Source organism: Pseudorasbora parva, chromosome 9 (genome assembly GCF_024679245.1).
Source record: "Pseudorasbora parva isolate DD20220531a chromosome 9, ASM2467924v1, whole genome shotgun sequence".
NCBI classification, from domain to species: domain Eukaryota; kingdom Metazoa; phylum Chordata; class Actinopteri; order Cypriniformes; family Gobionidae; genus Pseudorasbora; species Pseudorasbora parva.
This window is the reverse complement of record NC_090180.1, coordinates 11274468-11293086: the sequence shown is the minus strand read 5'-3', so window position 1 is coordinate 11293086 and position 18619 is coordinate 11274468. Positions and strand designations below refer to the sequence as shown.

Below are 18619 nucleotides of genomic sequence, written 5' to 3'. Positions count from 1 at the left end.
TTTTTTGCATTATGTTTATCCTTACTCCCTGTTGCAGGATCATCATGACTCCTTCCTAGAAATGGAGAGAGAGCAAGAGCTCTATAGGAAGGCACTTATCATCCAAAGAGTGATGCTTGCCCACAAGGACAGGTTTGTTTCCCACTGTCGTAATGTTTCTTATGTAGTTGTACAGCTTTGTTAAACTAAGTCATTCTTTATCCACATACAGAGAAGCTTTTGTAAAGAAGAGGAGGGCAGCTCTGGTTTTACAAAAAAACTGGCGTGGTCACAGAGACCGGAGAGACTTTTGCAAAGTAAGCTATGCAGGAACATCTAATGTCTGTATGGAGACATGAGCCCTTAACATTAGTGTAGTGGCATAATGAAACATGCCTCACATTCTTTCTGTTTTCCGTGTTAGATCAAGCGGGGGTTTGCTCGACTACAGGCAAAAGTGCGCAGTCGGCAGCTCCATACGGACTATATGCGAAGACGGGCTGCTGCAGTCACTCTACAAACACAGACCCGCGGCTACCTCGCCAGGAAAAACCTGAAATGTAAAAAAAACGCAGTGATACTGCTGCAGACACAGACCAGAGGACTGCTGGCCAGGAAAACCCTCAAGAGAATGAAAACAGATGTGAGTTTATAGTAGAACGGATAGTGGAATACCTTCTTAGTAGTATTTTTTCATAGTAGTATTACTAAATCACCCCCCTTTTTTGAGAATAGACGTGAAAATGCAATATCCAAACTAAAGTAAAATATAAATATATTTTACAAAATCATTTTTGGATATCACAAAAAGTTAAGATATTTTTTAGGTTCAATTTGCTTGGTTCAAAAATATCCACATTCCATTGAATTTTTTTATGCATTCTCCTGTAACAAATTAAAGGAGCACGCTGACTTTTTTGGACTTGGCTTATTCACCCAGAGTTAGATAATTCCATATGTAACCCCTTCTGTTCGGACCGGGACTCGAACCCGGGTCCGCCGGCATGAGAGTCAGACGCTCTAACAAGGAGGCTAAAGGCTGCAACCACTAGCGCCAGTTGCTAGAGCGTCTCTTGAGGTCAAAGGAGTGAGGTTTACTCGCACAGCAACTACTACTAGCTGGTCTCCGTTACACATACATATAATTCTCATCTCCGTGCGTGCCATAACTCTGTCTGACGCACCCACCGCTAGCCTAGCTTAGCACAACTTACTCGAGGTAAATGGCTCCAGCTAGCCTACTGCTCAATAAGTGACAAAATAACGCCAACATTTTCCTATTTACATGTTGTAATGGCCCTCATTTATCAAAAGTGCGTACACCAAATTTCCAGCGTACACCTTGCGTACACTCAAACCCACGGTGACTTTGAGATTTATCAATATGGACGTTGGCGTACGGCACGCTCAAATCCTATGCCAGCTCAGGAGGTGGTGTACGCACGTTTGAGTTAGTGTGAAAATGCGCAGAAAAACTATTCCTAACACCACAAAACGCACTGACAAGATATGTTATATCATGACCCACTGTTAAAAACCACAACAACAACATTCAGTGTTTATTTTTGTGCAACATGAACGTCAATGTTTCATTTGTGTGACTTTATCAAAGTGTTTGATTTGTAGGCATATGTATTCCTCCAGTCGCGAGCCTGTGCGCTTTATCTGACGTTTCAGGCCCGCCTGGCTCGGCAGCTGCGCACGGACTGGGACTAAAATAATTCAGACTGACAAAATAATAACAATGACCTTCTTCTTTTAAATAATAATAAAATCAATAAAAACGACATTCTTCTTCTGAATAACAAGCGTCATTAAGAATAATAATAAGAATAATAAGAATAAGAATAAGAATAAGAATAAGAATCTTACAAATTGTCATGTAGTTATTAATGTGAATGAATGGTAGTACTCCACATCACATCATCATCACTATTGTACACCCCAATACATGTGCCGTGATACGAAATTAAATGCTAATTGTTTCAAAACGTGCTGTAAAATAATGCATTGTGATGGTAATTTATCACCCAAACAGCTATTTAAACTGCTGGAGTGCGCTTCTCAACCTCCTAAGAGTACTCGTAATTTGGGTCCATATTTTGTTTTTGTAGGTGCCTTTAATCCCACTCTTTAAACTCCCAAATAAAACAATTTCGTTTTTTTTTTTCACTTCCCTGGTGATGGTCTCAATCATCTCACTAGTTCAGTAGTCAGGGCACTGATCAGGGAGTCAGCCCATTGACTTATGTCCTAATCAGTGCCCTGACTAGTGGACTAGTAAGATGATTGAGCGCCCCCGATCTCCACGTCGGAGAAGTTTCGCTTCTTTGCCGTCTTCTGTTTGTCCATGACGTAAAATGAGGGCGTGGGAGAGGCAGAGACTTGAATATATAGGGGCGTGTTATTCTAATGACGATCGTTTTCAGCCGTCACATTTATCAAGGGCAAGTATTGCGTACACCTGGATTGCAGAGGTGCGCACAGTTTCATAAATCAGGCGGTGAGAGGAGTGTAAGCATAATCTTACGCCAACATATACACCAGTTTCTATGCAAGATTGATAAATGAGGGCCAATGTGTATGGTTACATCATGTACTAAGAACAACGGAAAGTGAAAAGTTGCAATTTTCTAAACCGAAATGGCTAGGAACTATTCTCTCATTCCTGTGTAATTGTCCAGAAACTTTGCTGCCGTACCATGGGTGCAGCTGTGCAATGATATTATGCAGTGCCTGAAAAATAATCCCCAGCACACTCTCTGTGCACGCAGGTTGTCACGTTGGTTATGTTGACGGAAGTTAGCCTATTGTAGCGCTGCTGCACACATGGTATTATGCAGGAATGAGAGTATAGTTCTTTGCCATATCGGTCTAGAAAATTGCAACTTCAGTTTCTGTTGTTCTTAGTACATAATATAACTATACACATCACAACATGTAAATAGGAAAATGTTTGTGTTATTTAGTCACTTATCGAGCAGTAGGCTAGCTGAAACCATTTACCTTCAGTCTTTGTGCTAAACTAGGCTAGCGGTGGGTTATGGGACGCACTGAGATGAGAGTGGTATTTATGGACTTATCTAACTCTGGGGGATATGGAGAATAAGTTATGTGTTTTGTCAAGATAAGAAAAGGTTTTGACTATTAATTTATTAATAGTTCAAATAAATTTGAAACCTGACACCACCCACTGGTTAAAATCTACTGATATTTCTCAATATTACTCTTTTTACTGTTTTTTTTTTCTTCCATCAAATAAATGCAGCCTTGGTGAGCATAAGAGACTTCTTTCAAAATCAGAAAAAAACGTATTTATTCCAAATTTATTCTGGTAATGTACTTAATTTGTGATGCTTTTATTCATACACTTGTCCTGTCTCAGGCGTTTCTGACTGCGCAAGAAAAAGAGGCTCAGGAACTGGCAGCACTGGAGCTTCAGCAACGCCTAGAGGAGCTGCTCAGAAAAAACGAGGAAGCTGCCAAATCCCAGGACAAGGATGATGAGGAAATGGTGGAGAATCTTTTTGGCTTCATGAGTGCATTAGGAGGACAAGAGGGCCCAGCTCCAGAGGGTTTCGAGGTTAGAGTCATCTTGACAGCAGAATAGCGGGAACAAACACTTCCTGATCAAATTCATTGTCCGAAATATGAAAAGCTTGAGTTGTATTGTCTACACAATCAGTTAATGCATACTATTATGCTGTCAGTGATAATACTGTATACTGATATTTCTTGGTTAATACTAACTTTGTGTGATATGTTTCTGATGTTCTAGGATTTTGAGGCAGAGCCGGTGAAGTTAGAAGAGGTTGAACTTGTAGAGAGCCCTGTAACACCAAGGAAGGCAATGCCATTACCAGACAGCAGCGACAACGAACTAGAAGATAATAAAGATCTAGAAGATAATAAAGATCTAGAAGATAATAATGATCTAGAAGATAATAATGATCTAGAAGATGATAAAGAGGATGAGAAGGAAGCAGAGGATGATGAGTTCGCTTTCTCTAAATTTTCATCTCTACACTTCCAAGGATCTTCAACCCACTCACATATCCAACAGAGATTACGGAAACCCCTCCTCTACCATGAGGATGAAGGGGATACTCTGGCAAGTATTGTTCTCATTAGCATCATGTTCCCATTTAAAGCGGCACTTGATAAACCAATACAAGAACAATGTCACAGCTGACTGTCTTATTCCTTCTCTACACATTTTTTCCTATCTCCTCCAGGCCAGTTTGACAGTATGGTGGATCATACTAAGATTTATGGGAGATCTTCCAGAGCCGAAGCAAGAACGTGCTTCTGCTATGTCCGACCCCATTCAAAGGAACCTCGGTCAGAGACAAGCACGGCGACTCAGTAACCTTGTTGGATTAGATCAGGTAAAAAAATCGAGACACCATAATACACTTGCCTTCTGCCTATACCTGCACTACCTAACCTGCTGTAAAGACCAGCCTGTCAGCATAATTTTATATGCTGGTTAGTGCTAGTATATATTGTATTGCTATACATATTTTTATGCAAACACATTTAAAATAAGCCTAGCCATGGACTAGCCAATCATATCATGTTTCAGTTGTGTTACACTACCAATGGTGTAGAAGGTGACAACCACACATACAACTAGATGTGAGCACCTGGTAAAATGCCTCCTGGTGGAAATAAGGGAAATAACAATATAAAGATGTGAATGTGAATACAGAGAAAGAAAAGTAAATGTTTACATGTTTAAAAAGCAGGACAAATTAAAACCATAGGACTATAAATACAGAAAAAAGAATGTTTCAGATGTCATTCAAAAACAAAACTGAATTCCCCAACATATGTAACTATAGCATTATATCAAACAAACGTGTGAGTTTATTTTGTTTGTTGTAATTGCAGAAATTTTTGAGGAAAAAAATGAAGCAGCAGAAGGGGACAGGGAAACGAAAACACTCAGCCATTCCTGAAGAGGTGAAATGTGTTACCGCTCTGAGTACAACAGTCAACATTATCCGCAGCTAAAACATGCATCATGGCAGGTTCTTATTCTTATTCTAACTTATTTGGATGAAATTTGCAGCCAGAAGAAGTACCAAAACCTAGAATGGAGGCTGTTCAGGAGGAAGAGGTTGTACTGTTTGGAGAGGGACCAACTTTTGATCGTCCAATGACATCCTTGGAAAAACTACACATTATTGTGGGATATGCCATTGTACGACAAGATATAAGGTTAATGTGATGGGGGCAATGGTCATTTACATTGTTCATAATGTGCGAGATACTGCATTCCTCATACAGAGAGATAACAGTTACATAATCTTTATGACTTCCTATATGTTTTCCAGAGATGAAATCTACTGTCAGATATGTAAGCAGTTAACAGACAATAAGAACCACAAGAGTGTAAACAGAGGCTGGATCCTTCTGTCCATCTGTCTGGGCATTTTTCCCCCTACAGACCGACTCTATAAGGTATGAAATACTATTTTGATTTCTGTATTGAAATTATCCATTCATTATTGCAAAATAAACCTGACAAGGTGATCAGGAGATGAAGCCCAGGATTGATGTATTGTCCTGAAGGGGGTTATTTAGCAATTATTTTTGCTGTATATTTTACTGCTTCACATCATTGCACAGCTATCTTGAAAATAGGTTCTCTGGGATCATGGTCAGGTATGCAATTTGCCACGACTAACCAATTAAGCCGTCTGATATATGCTATGGCATGTTGTGTTGTGCCGTTATATGCTGTTATGTGATGTTTTGTTTTTATATGTTGTTTAATTTTATATTTTTGTATGTGTCATGCCATGTTATGATATCATGGTGTTATATGTTGTTTAATGTATGTTGTATCTTGCTATGTGTTGTTTTGCTGTTATACGGGTTTCATGTTATGTTGTCTGTCACTGTTATCTCTTGACATGACAAGAATAACAGATAAGTTGTTTAATGTGATGTTTTGCAGTTATGACATGCTATGTATGTGTTATATGTTGTTTTTCTTTTGTTTTGTTTTATGTTATGTTTTATGTAATTTTATGTTATATTTTGTAATATGTCATACAATGTTTGTTGATATAGACTGATCAGGAATAACATTATGACCACTGACAGCTGAAGTGAATAACACTGATTATCTCTTCGTCATGGCACCTGTAAGTGGGTGGGATATGTTAGGCAGCAAGTGAACATTTTGTCCTCAAAGTTGATGTTTTAGAAGCTAACTACTTTACTTTAGCTCAAATTGCTCAATAAGTTAATGCTGGTTCTGATAGAAAGGTGTCAGAATACACAGTGCATCACAGTTTGTTGCGTATGGAGCTGCATAGCCACAGACCAGTCAGGATGGACATGCTGACCCCTGTCCACTGCCAAAAGTGCCAACAGAGGCACATGAGCATCAGAACCAGACCACAGAGCAATAGAAGAAGGTGCCTGGTCGGATGAATCACGTTTTCTTTTACATCACGTGGAAGGCCAGGTGCGTGTGTGTCACTTACATGGGGAACACATGGCACCAGGATGCACTATGGGAAGAAGGCAAGCAGGCAGAGGCAGTGTGATGCTTTGGGCATTTGTTCTGCTGGGAAACATGCGGATGTTACTTTGACATGTACCCCCTACCTAAGCATTTTTGCTGACCATATACACACTTTCATGAAAATGGTATTCCCTTTGTGGCTGTGGCCTCTTTCACCAGGATAATAACCCTGCCACAAAGCAAAAATGGTTCAGGAAGGGTTTGAGGAGCACAACAAGGAATTTGAGGTGTTGACTCCAAATTCCCCAGATCTCAATCCAATGGAGCATCTGTGGGATGTGCTGAACAAACAAGTCTGATCCATGGAGGACCCACCTCACAACTTACAGGACTTAAAGGATCTGCTGCTGACATCTTGGTGCCAGATACCACAGCACACCTTCAGGGGTCTAGTGGAGTCCATGCCTTGAAGGGTCAGGGCTGTTTGGCAACAACAGGGGGACCAACATAAGATCATAATGTTATGCCTGATCTGTGTATGATATGTTGTATTTTTTGTTATGTGTGGTATGCTGCTATGTTATGTTGTATGTTATGTTATGTTATATTATATGTTATGTTATAGGTTACGTTATGTATTTTAGTTGATGTTATTTTATGTAATGATATGTTATATGGTATGTTCCACAACCTTTTGGACACAGTACTTGGAGAGCTTTATACGCCATGGGCCAAGTGAATTCTCCTCCTACTGTGTGGAGCGACTGCGGAGGACTTCAGCCAATGGAGAAAGAAGTGAGCCACCATGCTGGATTGAACTACAGGTAGGCAATCCCCCTGTCTGAAATGATGAAGAATACTCCCCTTACCTTAAACACAACCAACTCTTCTTTCCTGTAACTGCAAGTCTGTAGAGACAAAGAACCCCATTGGAGTAGTTGTGGGTCTGATGGATGGCAAAAGCATCAGCCTCCATGTGGACTCAGCCAGCACTTCTAAAGAGGTGTGCAATGCAGTTATTCAGAAAATAAACCTGCAGGACACTTACGGCTTCTCCTTATATGCTGCAATGAATGAGAAGGTTTGTAACATCTGAATGGCTTCAAGATGCATCTTCACTTGTAATAGGTCACATGTAACTAATGAGCAATAGTAACAAAGTCTTAACGCATGCATTTCTTGCTGCAGATGTGGTCTCTAGGCTGGGACAGTCAGCACGTCTTGGACGCTGTGTCTATGTGCGAGCAGGAAGAAAAGAGGCAGGGGAGAGAGGAACAGCACGCTCCTTGGCGCCTCTACTTCCGCAAAGAGATTTTCACTCCATGGCACGACTGTTCATCTGACCAAGTCAGCACAGATCTCATTTATAGGCAGATCATCCATGGACTCAAACTTGGAGACTATCTGTCTGACAAGGTCAGTCCAGGCTCTGTGCTTGACCTGTTCATATAGCACATATGATTTCAATAGGAATGGTGTTTGTGACTTATACTCTGGTGTTGAACTAAAATCTTGATCTAGGAGGATGATTATGTGCAGCTCGCAGCCAAACATTACTATATACAGCATGGCTCTGAAAGCAGTTTGGAAACTGCCCAGAAGATTGTTCGTGAGTGCATGAACATGACTATAATTGAGAACAAGTCTTTGGTCAAACTAGTGCAGTTGGTCAATTCTGCGCACACACAGGTATATTCATTTATTATTTATTGTTCTTGGTAGTAACTGGATTTGGCGGCATTACTAATTTGGAGAATAATACAAGCAGTAATCCTGTCTCATTTCTCAGGGCCCTTACATAAACTCTTCTACACCTGCCTATGAAGTGAAAGCAGAGATTGTCCAATATGCGCGGCAGAAGTGGCCAATCTATTTTTCCAAGTTATATGAGGTTGACGTGGTTTCAGGTAAAAAAGTTAAAGTTCTTAAAAAGTCTTAGTTCTTATAGTAGTTAATCAAAAAAATTACATTTTGTCGTCATTATTTATCTTTGTCTTTTCAAACCTGTATGACTTTATTTCTTTTGTGGAACACAAAAGGAGAGTTTTGAAGGAAGTTCATGCTGCTCTTTTCTATACAATGAAAGTGGATAGGAACCTAGGACTGTAACATTGGGGACCAATGTTTTTATTTTATTTTAGTTAAATTAAGATAAAATTAAATTAAATAAGTATTAAGAGGGATTTAAAATAAAGAAGAAATAAGAATGGGAAAATAAGTTATAGGTCTAATTATAGCCTATATAATTGTGAAGTAATCTGTTTGAACTCCTTGAAAATAATAATTTATTTACAAATATGCTCATATTCACTCTTAGTGTGTCTTATGTAAAAAATATAATGGTTATAAATGATTGCATATTTTCAATTCATAATGGCAAAATTACAATGAATATGTATGTATGTATGTATGTTTGTATGTATGTATGTATGTATATACAGTCTTGTTCAAAATAATAGCAGTACAATGTGACTAACCAGAATAATCAAGGTTTTTCGTATATTTTTTTATTGCTACGTGGCAAACAAGTTACCAGTAGGTTCAACAGATTCTCAGAAAACAAATGAGACCCAGCATTCATGATATGCACGCTCTTAAGGCTGTGCAATTGGGCAATTAGTTGAATTAGTTGAAAGGGGTGTGTTCAAAAAAATAGCAGTGTGGCATTCAATCACTGAGGTCATCAATTTTGTGAAGAAACAGGTGTGAATCAGGTGGCCCCTAAGGATGAAGCCAACACTTGTTGAACATGCATTTGAAAGCTGAGGAAAATGGGTCGTTCAAGACATTGTTCAGAAGAACAGCGTACTTTGATTAAAAAGTTGATTAGAGAGGGGAAAACCTATAAAGAGGTGCAAAAAATGATAGGCTGTTCAGCTAAAATGATCTCCAATGCCTTAAAATGGAGAGTAAAACCAGAGAGACATGGAAGAAAACGGAAGACAACCATCAAAATGGATAGAAGAATAACCAGAATGGCAAAGGCTCAGCCAATGATCACCTCCAGGATGATCAAAGACAGTCTGGAGTTACCTGTAAGTACTGTGACAGTTAGAAGACGTCTGTGTGAAGCTAATCTATTTTCAAGAATCCCCCGCAAAGTCCCTCTGTTAAAAAAAAGGCATGTGCAGAAGAGGTTACAATTTGCCAAAGAACACATCAACTGGCCTAAAGAGAAATGGAGGAACATTTTGTGGACTGATGAGAGTAAAATTGTTCTTTTTGGGTCCAAGGGCCACAGGCAGTTTGTGAGACGACCCCCAAACTCTGAATTCAAGCCACAGTACACAGTGAAGACAGTGAAGCATGGAGGTGCAAGCATCATGATATGGGCATGTTTCTCCTACTATGGTGTTGGGCCTATTTATCGCATACCAGGGATCATGGATCAGTTTGCATATGTTAAAATACTTGAAGAGGTCATGTTGCCCTATGCTGAAGAGGACATGCCCTTGAAACGGTTGTTTCAACAAGACAATGACCCAGAACACACTAGTAAACGGACAAAGTCTTGGTTCCAAACCAACAAAATTAATGTTATGGAGTGGCCAGCCCAATCTCCAGACCTTAATCCAATTGAGAACTTGTGGGGTGATATCAAAAATGCTGTTTCTGAAGCAAAACCAAGAAATGTGAATGAATTGTGGAATGTTGTTAAAGAATCATGGAGTGGAATAACAGCTGAGAGGTGCCACAAGTTGGTTGACTCCATGCCACACAGATGTCAAGCAGTTTTAAAAAACTGTGGTCATACAACTAAATATTAGTTTAGTGATTCACAGGAAAAAAAAATGTTTGTACAAAATAGTTTTGAGTTTGTACAGTCAAAGGTAGACACTGCTATTTTTTTGAACACACCCCTTTCAACTAATTGCCCAATTGCACAGCCTTAAGAGCGTGCATATCATGAATGCTGGGTCTTGTTTGTTTTCTGACAATCTACTGAACCTACTGGTAACTTGTTTGCCACGTAGCAATAAAAAATATACTAAAAACCTTGATTATTCTGGTTAGTCACATTGTACTGCTATTATTTTGAACAATACTGTATGTATGTATGTATGTATGTATGTAGGTATGTATAATATATACTCACCTAAAGGATTATTAGGAACACCTGTTCTAATTTCTTATTAATGCAATTATCTAATCAACCAATCACATGGCAGTTGCTTCAATGCATATAGGGGTGTGGTCCTGGTCAAGACAATCTCCTGAACTCCAAACTGAATGTCAGAATGGGAAAGAAAGTTGATTTAAGCAATTTTGAGCGTGGCATGGTTGTTGGTGCCAGATGGGCCGGTCTGAGAATTTCACAATCTGCTCAGTTATTGGGATTTTCACACACAACCATTTCTAGGGTTTACAAAGAATGGTGTGAAAAGGGAAAAACATCCAGTATGCGGCAGTTCTGTGGGTGAAAATGCTTTGTTGATGCTAGAGGTCAGAGGAGAATGGGCCGACTGATTCAAGCTGATAGAAGAGCACCTTTGACTGAAATAACCACTCGTTGCAACCAATGAATGCAGCAAAGCATTTGTGAAGCCACAACATGCACAACCTTGAGGCGGATTGGCTACAACAGCAGAAGACCCCACCGGGTACCACTCATCTCCACTACAAATAGGAAAAAGAGGCTACAATTTGCACAAGCTCACCAAAATTGGACAGTTGAAGACTGGAAAAATGTTGCCTGGTCTGATGAGTCTCGATTTATGTTGAGACATTCACATGGTAGAGTCAGAATTTGGCGTAAACAGAATGAGAACATTGAGCCATCATGCCTTGTTACCACTGTGCAGGATGGTGGTGGTGTAATGGTGTGGGGGATGTTTTCTTGGCACACTTTAGGCCCCTTAGTGCCAATTGGGCATCGTTTAAATGCCACGGCCTACCTGAGCATTGTTTCTGACCATGTCCATCCCTTTATGACCACCATGTACCCATTTTTTGATGGCTACTTCCAGCAGTATAATGCTTTATGTCACAAAGCTCGAATCATTTAAAATTTGTTTCTTGAACATGACAATGGGTTCACTGTACTAAAATGGCCCCCACAGTCACCAGATCTCAACCCAATCGAGCATCTTTGGGATGTGGTGGGACGGGAGCTTCGTGCCCTGGATGTGCATCCCACAAATCTCCATCAACTGCTTAATGCTATCCTATCAATATGGGCCAACATTTATAAAGAATGCTTTCAGCACCTTGTTGAATCAATGCCACGTAGAATAAAGGCAGATCATAAGGTGAAAGGGGATCAAACACAGTATTAGTATGGTGTTTCTAATAATCCTTTAGGTGAGTGTATATATATATATATATACATACACACACACACACACACACACACACACAATATATAGTTACTGTGGGTCATTAAACAGATACATTGTAAAACAGTTTTAAATATTGCAATACAATATATACAATTTGGCCATTTCAACCCACCCGTCCCCCCCATCCCCCATCCCCCCAATTGTTATGGTGGTTACAGCCCTGTTGTAAAGATAAAAAAGCCACAATAAAAGTCTTCTGAAGCCATATTATGTTTGTTTTCCTTTGTTGTCCACCGAGGTGGAAATTTGTCTTTGGCTTACCAACAATAAAATAATAATTAGACAGGAAATTTTAAGAAAAAAAATGTAGAACACTGACAGATTCACAATACATAAATATAAAAGTACAATTCATGTTACATAGTCATGTTATAGATTTGTATAAGGCACAGACTGAAATTTAGCTTGAATATAGCATTTGGCTATAAATAATTAATTTTGTGTCCCACAGAAGAGAGTCATAGTGGTTTCTAGAGATATGAGGTAGAGTAAAAGATGACAGAATTGTTATTGTTGCGTGAACTATCCCTTAAATGCCTTGAATTTGTGAATTTACTGTTGTATCAGGTCCCCCACTGCCTCAAGACCAGTTTGTAGCTGTGGTGAACTGGAAGGGGGTCTTCTTTCAGGACGAGACAGAAGCCGCATTTTTGCAGCTCTCTTATCCCGAGGTGTCAAAAATCGAAATACTGAGGTAAATCTAGCCTGTATGGAGAAACACCTGAGCATTAATGAACTACGTATGCTTCAAATACTATTTCTGCAGATTCTCAGAATAGTTTGCGAGATGAACCACTTTTAATTCTCTTCTTGTTCCTTCATTCCTTCCCTCCTTAACACTTCTGCTACAGTGACGAAAAGTCTGGTGGGATTGTATGTTTGACAACTCCAAAGGGGATGTATGAGCTGAAGGTTGTGAAGGGAAAAGAATTTGTGGATCTGGTCAACATGTTCATCTCAGGGCTTAAGAAGAGATCCCTGTACGCTGTGGCAATACAGGACCATATCAGACAAGGTGCTTCTTTTACATTGTGACAAACAGAAATTCTCCTTGTAGTATTCTCATTTGAGGGTGTTTCTACATTTGTAGGAGTACTTTTGAATAGTTATAATCACTACAAATAATGTGATGGTAGGGACATAAAATGGTAATTCACTTTTTGGAGAAAAAAAATTGAAAATGGATCTGAAAAATGGGTTAACACTATTATATTTAAGTTTTTAATTTTAAATATTCTTTCCTTCAGAGGATCCCACATTACTGAGCTTCAGAAGGGGTGATGTGCTGTATATCATAAAGGATGGAGAATATTCTCCTGAAGGAGGCTGGATTGAAGCGAGGAATGAGAGGACAAGTCAAACTGGAGCAGTTTCCTTAGATGCTATTCAGATTCTACCGATGTTAACTAGGCCTACAGAAGAAACCCTGGTAAACATGATTTCTCTTGTTTAAACATTGATTTGTTGAGAAGATCACTGGCCTCATCACTGGCCATTTTTGTCATAAGTGTTTTGAGGTTTTGTCTTGGAAATATATATCAGAATGAAGCTGAAGAAAACTGATAGAAAGGCCAGCAAACATTGTGCTGTCCCTGGCTGTATTTGATGCGTGATGGTGAAAAGGAGAGTCAGTTAAAATCTTTAAAAGCCAACCGGAGCAGGAAGCTTGGTCCACATCGCCAGCAGCAAGTCAGACTTGTTCCCGGTGCATGTTGGACTCCGGCAGGGCTGCCCTTCGTCACCGATTCTGTTCATAATTTTTATGGACAGAATTTCTAGAGGCAGTCAAGGGCCGGAGAGTGTCCGGTTTGGGAACCACGCAATATTGTGTCGCTGCTTTTTGCGGATGATGTTGTCATGTTCAGCGTGCACTGGGACGGTTTGCAGCCGAGTGTATAGTGACTGGGATGAGAATCAGCACCTCCAAATCCGAGGCCATGGTTCTCAGTTGGAAAAGGGTGGCTTGCCCACTTCAGGTGGGTGGAGAGTTTTTTTTCAGATGGAGGAGTTCAGGTATCTTGGGTTCTTGTTCACGAGTGAGGGAAAGATGGAACCGGAGATCGACAGACGGATCGGTGCAGCTTCTGCAGTAATGCGGTCGATGTAGAAGGAGCTGAGCTGTTAGCTGAAGCTCTCAATTTACCGGTCAATCTTCCTACTCTCACTTATGGTCATGAGCTGTTGGACATGACCGAAAGGACAAGATCCCGGATACAGGCGGCAGAAATTAGCTTTCTCCGCAGGGTGGCTGGGCTCTCCCTTAGAGATAGGATGAGAAGCTTGGTCACTCTGGAGGAACTCAAAGTAGAGCCGTTGCTCCTCCACACCGAGAGGAGCCAGCTGAGGTGGCTCGGGCATCTATTTGGGATGCCTCCTGGAAGCCTTCCTGGGGAGGTGTTCTGGGCACATTCCACCAGGAGGAGACACATGGAAAGACTTAGGACACACTGGAGGGATTATGTCTCAGCTGGGCTGGGTCCACCTCAGGGTTCCCCCGGAAGAGCTGGAGGAAGTGGCTAGGTAGAGGGAAGTCTGGGTGTCTCTGCTTGCCCTGTGACCCAGCCCTGGATAAACAGGAGAGGATGGATGGATGGATGGATGGATGGATGGATGGATGGATGGATGGATGGATGGATGGATGGATGGATGGAAATGTAAATAGGGTAATTTCTATCCTCCAGAATTTGCTGAATTTGACCCCAGCACGGAGAAAATCTGTGATGCCGGTCTTGCCGCAGAAGGAGGAGCTCAGCACAGAGAGAGTTGCCCACATGACGCTCAAGGAGTTCTCTTTCGATTATTTCAGGTAAATTTTGCAATCATCTCAACTGACATAAATTATAACTGCTCTAATAAAGCAGTAACTTGAAAGTTACCAGTTTTGGTAACATGTCAGGGCTTCTTAGATGATAACAACATCACACCTTTTTTTAATGTTTCGCAGGGAGTCGGGTAAGGAAGGTGGTCGTGGCAAGGGAGGAGCCAAAGAGAAACTGTGGGCCAACAGCAAAGAGCCTCTCAAACAGCCGCTGCTCAGGAACCTGCAGGGCAACTCCGAGCTCTGCCACCTCGCTTGCGACTCCTTCACAGATATCCTTCGCACTGATTGGTTGAATAACGGATGTTGTATTTTGTCAATAATAAATTATAAAGCCTTCAGTACATATGAACTCACATAGTTCATTTTAATAAATGATGCTCGCTGTTTTCTTTAACATGGTCTCTACCTATCCTTAAATATATGGGAGATTATCCAGTCAAGCATGTGCGGACACCTATAGATCTAACAAACCAGATCTTTGGGCCAGCAACAGCACATGTTGAGCTAAGAGATGAGATCTACTGTCAAATAATGAAGCAGATGAGTAATAACAAAAATGGGTTTGTACCTAGTACTTATGACACAATGTTACTTTCATTGTTTTATCTGTGTATGTGTTAATTGCTGTGTTGTTTTTCCCTCAGGTTGAGTATGGAGCGAGGTTGGCAGCTGTTGTGGCTGTGCTGTGGTCTCTTCCCTCCAAGTCAGTTGTTACTGAAGCATGCTCAACGCTTTCTGGAGTCTAGACCCAGAGAGCCACTGGCCTCCACCTGCCTGCAGAGGATGCAAGCTATGCTAAGGTAGAACTGTACTACCTAAAAGGGCGTTTCACACTTGTAATTTAGATGTGGGGTTAGCACCGCTTTTGACCCGGGGTTATGAAACCCTGCTCTTTTGCAAGTATTAATCCGGGGTTTAGGAATGTGCAGTGTGAAACAGCATTTAATGAATACACAGGATTAACTGTTAACCCCGGTTATAGTATGAGCAGTGTGAAAAGAGAATAAAGATAACCCAGGATTCTGTTTACCCAGGGTTTAATATGACCCAGGGTAAACTATTTCAAGTGTGAAAAGCCTTGTTTGATAATGTACACATAAAGGGTGAAAGTTGACCTATAATGCATTTTCTGTTGTCCGTACAGTATCGAGGGAAGGAAGTTGCCTCCTCACCAGGTGGAAGTGGATGCCATTCAGAATAACAGCACTCAGATCTTCCATAAAGTTCATTTTCCCAACGATACATCTGAAGTAAGGAGTAACATTTCATCTTGACCTGTTTTACTCATTCTTATCTTTATCCACCTTAAAAACCTCTCTTTTTTTATATCAGATATTTGAGGTGACCACCACCACGAGGATCAGAGACTTAATTCGCAACATTGCCAAAGACCTCCGCCTCTCCTCATCGGATGGATACAGTCTGTTCGTGAAAACAACCAATAAGGTTCAAGATATGATTTCTTTTTTTCCCTGAAGGTGATGTTTTAGGTCCATGCTAATCTTTGTGTGTTGTATCTGATACTTTCAGGTAGTAAGTATGGATTCTGAGGAGTACTTTTTTGACAACCTCAGGCAGCTTACAGATGTCGTCAAAAAAGGAAAGAAAGTCAAGGAGGGTGAGCCGTATATGTTAACATGCTAAATACTCTAATTTAATTCAATATATATTCAGGTGTGTGTTATAACCAGACTCTCATTATGATGAACATAATTGATCCTGAATTCAGCTACTCCAACTATTGTCCCTTACCTGGTGCTCTTCATGAGGAAGCTCTGGTTTAACGTGATCCCAGGGAAAGATCTAACTGCTGACCTAATGTTCCACTTTCCTCAGGTATGTTGTCAATCTGATCATTCTTGGTCAAACCAGATACTGACAGGAGAATTCTATAACACTGTAAACTTAACCTACCTTACTGTGTATTAAATGTTTGCATAACTGAATAGAGTGCTGCAGAGATGAGGTAATTTTTGTATGCCAACACGAAAGTTAGCGTTCACAAAAAGCCAAAATGATTTTTCCATTTGGAAGTTTATGATCCTTATGAGACGTTTTGTTCCTTAAGATAATTCTCACAAATTATCAATTATTAACTTTTATGAATTTTGAAGCCTAAATACAATTGCCAGCTGTACAAACCGAAGTTAGAAAATAAGCAAACTACAACACGGTCACATGACTTCAACATCACCACCTGACAAACATCTGACAAATACCTTTGCTTAGAATCTACAAATTAGAATGCTTGAGTTAATACAGTTTGAATCTACAAATTAGAATGCTTGAGTTAATACAGTTTGTCAAAACACTATTATAAACACAATGAGGCTGTAAAAGCCAGCTACTCCCATATAGCTACTTGTTAGCAACTGCCTTTTAGACATGTAGAGAATCATTAATGAGGTGTTATTACTGTATTTTATGTCATAGAGTAAAATGTGAAAATATCCTGAGCTTGTGTTTAGCACAGACATTTAACCAAAAGTACTTTAAAAAAACAATTAGGGCTGATGGAAACGGAAGTGCAGAAATGTAGGACTCATTCCTTCAGCACTCTGTCATTGCCCAACTGTCTTCTTTTTATTTTCCTAGGAAGTGCCGAAGTATTTGCGTGGTTACCATAGTGTATCTAAAGAGGATATGATCAGTCTGGCAGGACTCCTGTTGCGTACTCAAGTTGACACGGATAAGTCACAGTTTGTCATGATCCCTAAAATGCTGAAAGATCTGGTGCCAGCTGATCAGCAGAGCCTAATGACTGCTGATGACTGGAAAAAGGTGATCCTCAAGCCTCTTCATTATTGAATATATTTCAAAGATATGTTTCTTTGTGTTTTGACTTTGCGTCAAACCTTAGTGAGTGTCTACATAAACACACACACTACTGTTCAAAAGTCTTATTCAAAAGTCAAAAGATTTATTTATTTATTTGAAAAAGCAAGGCCACATTAACCTGTTAACTGTAAATGGTTTTTTTTAGCAGCAAATCATCATATTAGAATGATTTCTGTAGGATCATATGACACTAAAGACTGGAGTAATGATGCTGAAAATTCAGCTTTGTATCCAAATATAAATAAGTTATTTTAAACAGTATATATTTTTCACTATTACTGTATTTTTCCAAATAAAATAAATGCAGCTTTGGGAAGAATCTTTAAAAAACACAGAAAAATCTTACCGACCCCAAACTTTTAACAGCTTAAACTCTGTGGACCCTGTACAGGGTCCGGAAGACATTGTCATGTTTTAAATGTCTTTGGAGGAGCTCTGACCTCATATGTGGTACCATTTGAAAGCTTAGAGTCCATGCTTTCTGGGGATATGCATCACTTTGGCATTTCTTTTAGGCAAAGTAATGTATTATATACACTAAATTACTCTGGTAGCCATTTCCGCTTGGATTTGGCCTACCCAAATTGAAAAGCTTCCCATACACACATACAGTGGTCTAAGTTCAACATTTTGGTGTCATTTTACAGGAAACCCTTTGAAGTTACATAAAACACTGCTAAAAGTGATAAACATGTAAGTATAGGTTGTCTGAGCTGTAATAACCCCCCAAAATTTTGATTTTTGGGGGTTGTAAATTAATTTGTGAAAGTGTGTAACTCGAAAAAAATAAATTCATTTTTGAAAGTGCTAGAGCGGACTCAAAAATGAATTTATTTATTTTTTTAATCAAAAAGCACCTAATTTTGGGGGGTTATTACAGCTTAGACAACATATACTTATATGTTTGTCACTTTTAGCAGTGTTTGATGTAACTCTAAAGGGTTTCCTGTAAAATTGTAAAATTTTGAACTTAGACCACTGTATGTGTGTATGGGAAGCTTTTCAATTTGGGTAGGCCAAATCCAGGCGGATATCCCCAGCATTCTAATTTAGAGGACCATAAATTATATTACTTCAGAATGTATAAATCGTTAATTAATCATACATTTTAGCACCCCCTGACCCTACTTGCATCAAGATAAATGACAGAATCGTTTTGGC

The 18619-nt window shown here is 39.8% G+C and overlaps 1 protein-coding gene across 1 annotated transcript in view; it reads left to right on the top strand.

Annotated features, from left to right (window-relative positions):
* myo7bb (myosin VIIBb) overlaps nt 1-18619 on the top strand; it is a 30159-nt gene that overhangs the window by 10486 nt on the left and 1054 nt on the right. The window contains exons 18-43 of the mRNA XM_067453096.1: nt 38-132; nt 212-296; nt 404-622; nt 3365-3562; nt 3758-4090; nt 4215-4367; nt 4873-4951; nt 5064-5202; nt 5319-5445; nt 7165-7284; nt 7368-7541; nt 7649-7876; nt 7982-8149; nt 8250-8367; nt 12367-12493; nt 12651-12814; nt 13047-13228; nt 14481-14605; nt 14744-14889; nt 15027-15180; nt 15265-15420; nt 15765-15870; nt 15953-16066; nt 16151-16238; nt 16350-16456; nt 17216-17401. Of these exons, the coding sequence (XP_067309197.1) occupies nt 38-132; nt 212-296; nt 404-622; nt 3365-3562; nt 3758-4090; nt 4215-4367; nt 4873-4951; nt 5064-5202; nt 5319-5445; nt 7165-7284; nt 7368-7541; nt 7649-7876; nt 7982-8149; nt 8250-8367; nt 12367-12493; nt 12651-12814; nt 13047-13228; nt 14481-14605; nt 14744-14889; nt 15027-15180; nt 15265-15420; nt 15765-15870; nt 15953-16066; nt 16151-16238; nt 16350-16456; nt 17216-17401 (3891 nt within the window). The remainder of the gene's footprint in view (nt 1-37; nt 133-211; nt 297-403; nt 623-3364; nt 3563-3757; nt 4091-4214; nt 4368-4872; nt 4952-5063; nt 5203-5318; nt 5446-7164; nt 7285-7367; nt 7542-7648; nt 7877-7981; nt 8150-8249; nt 8368-12366; nt 12494-12650; nt 12815-13046; nt 13229-14480; nt 14606-14743; nt 14890-15026; nt 15181-15264; nt 15421-15764; nt 15871-15952; nt 16067-16150; nt 16239-16349; nt 16457-17215; nt 17402-18619) is intronic.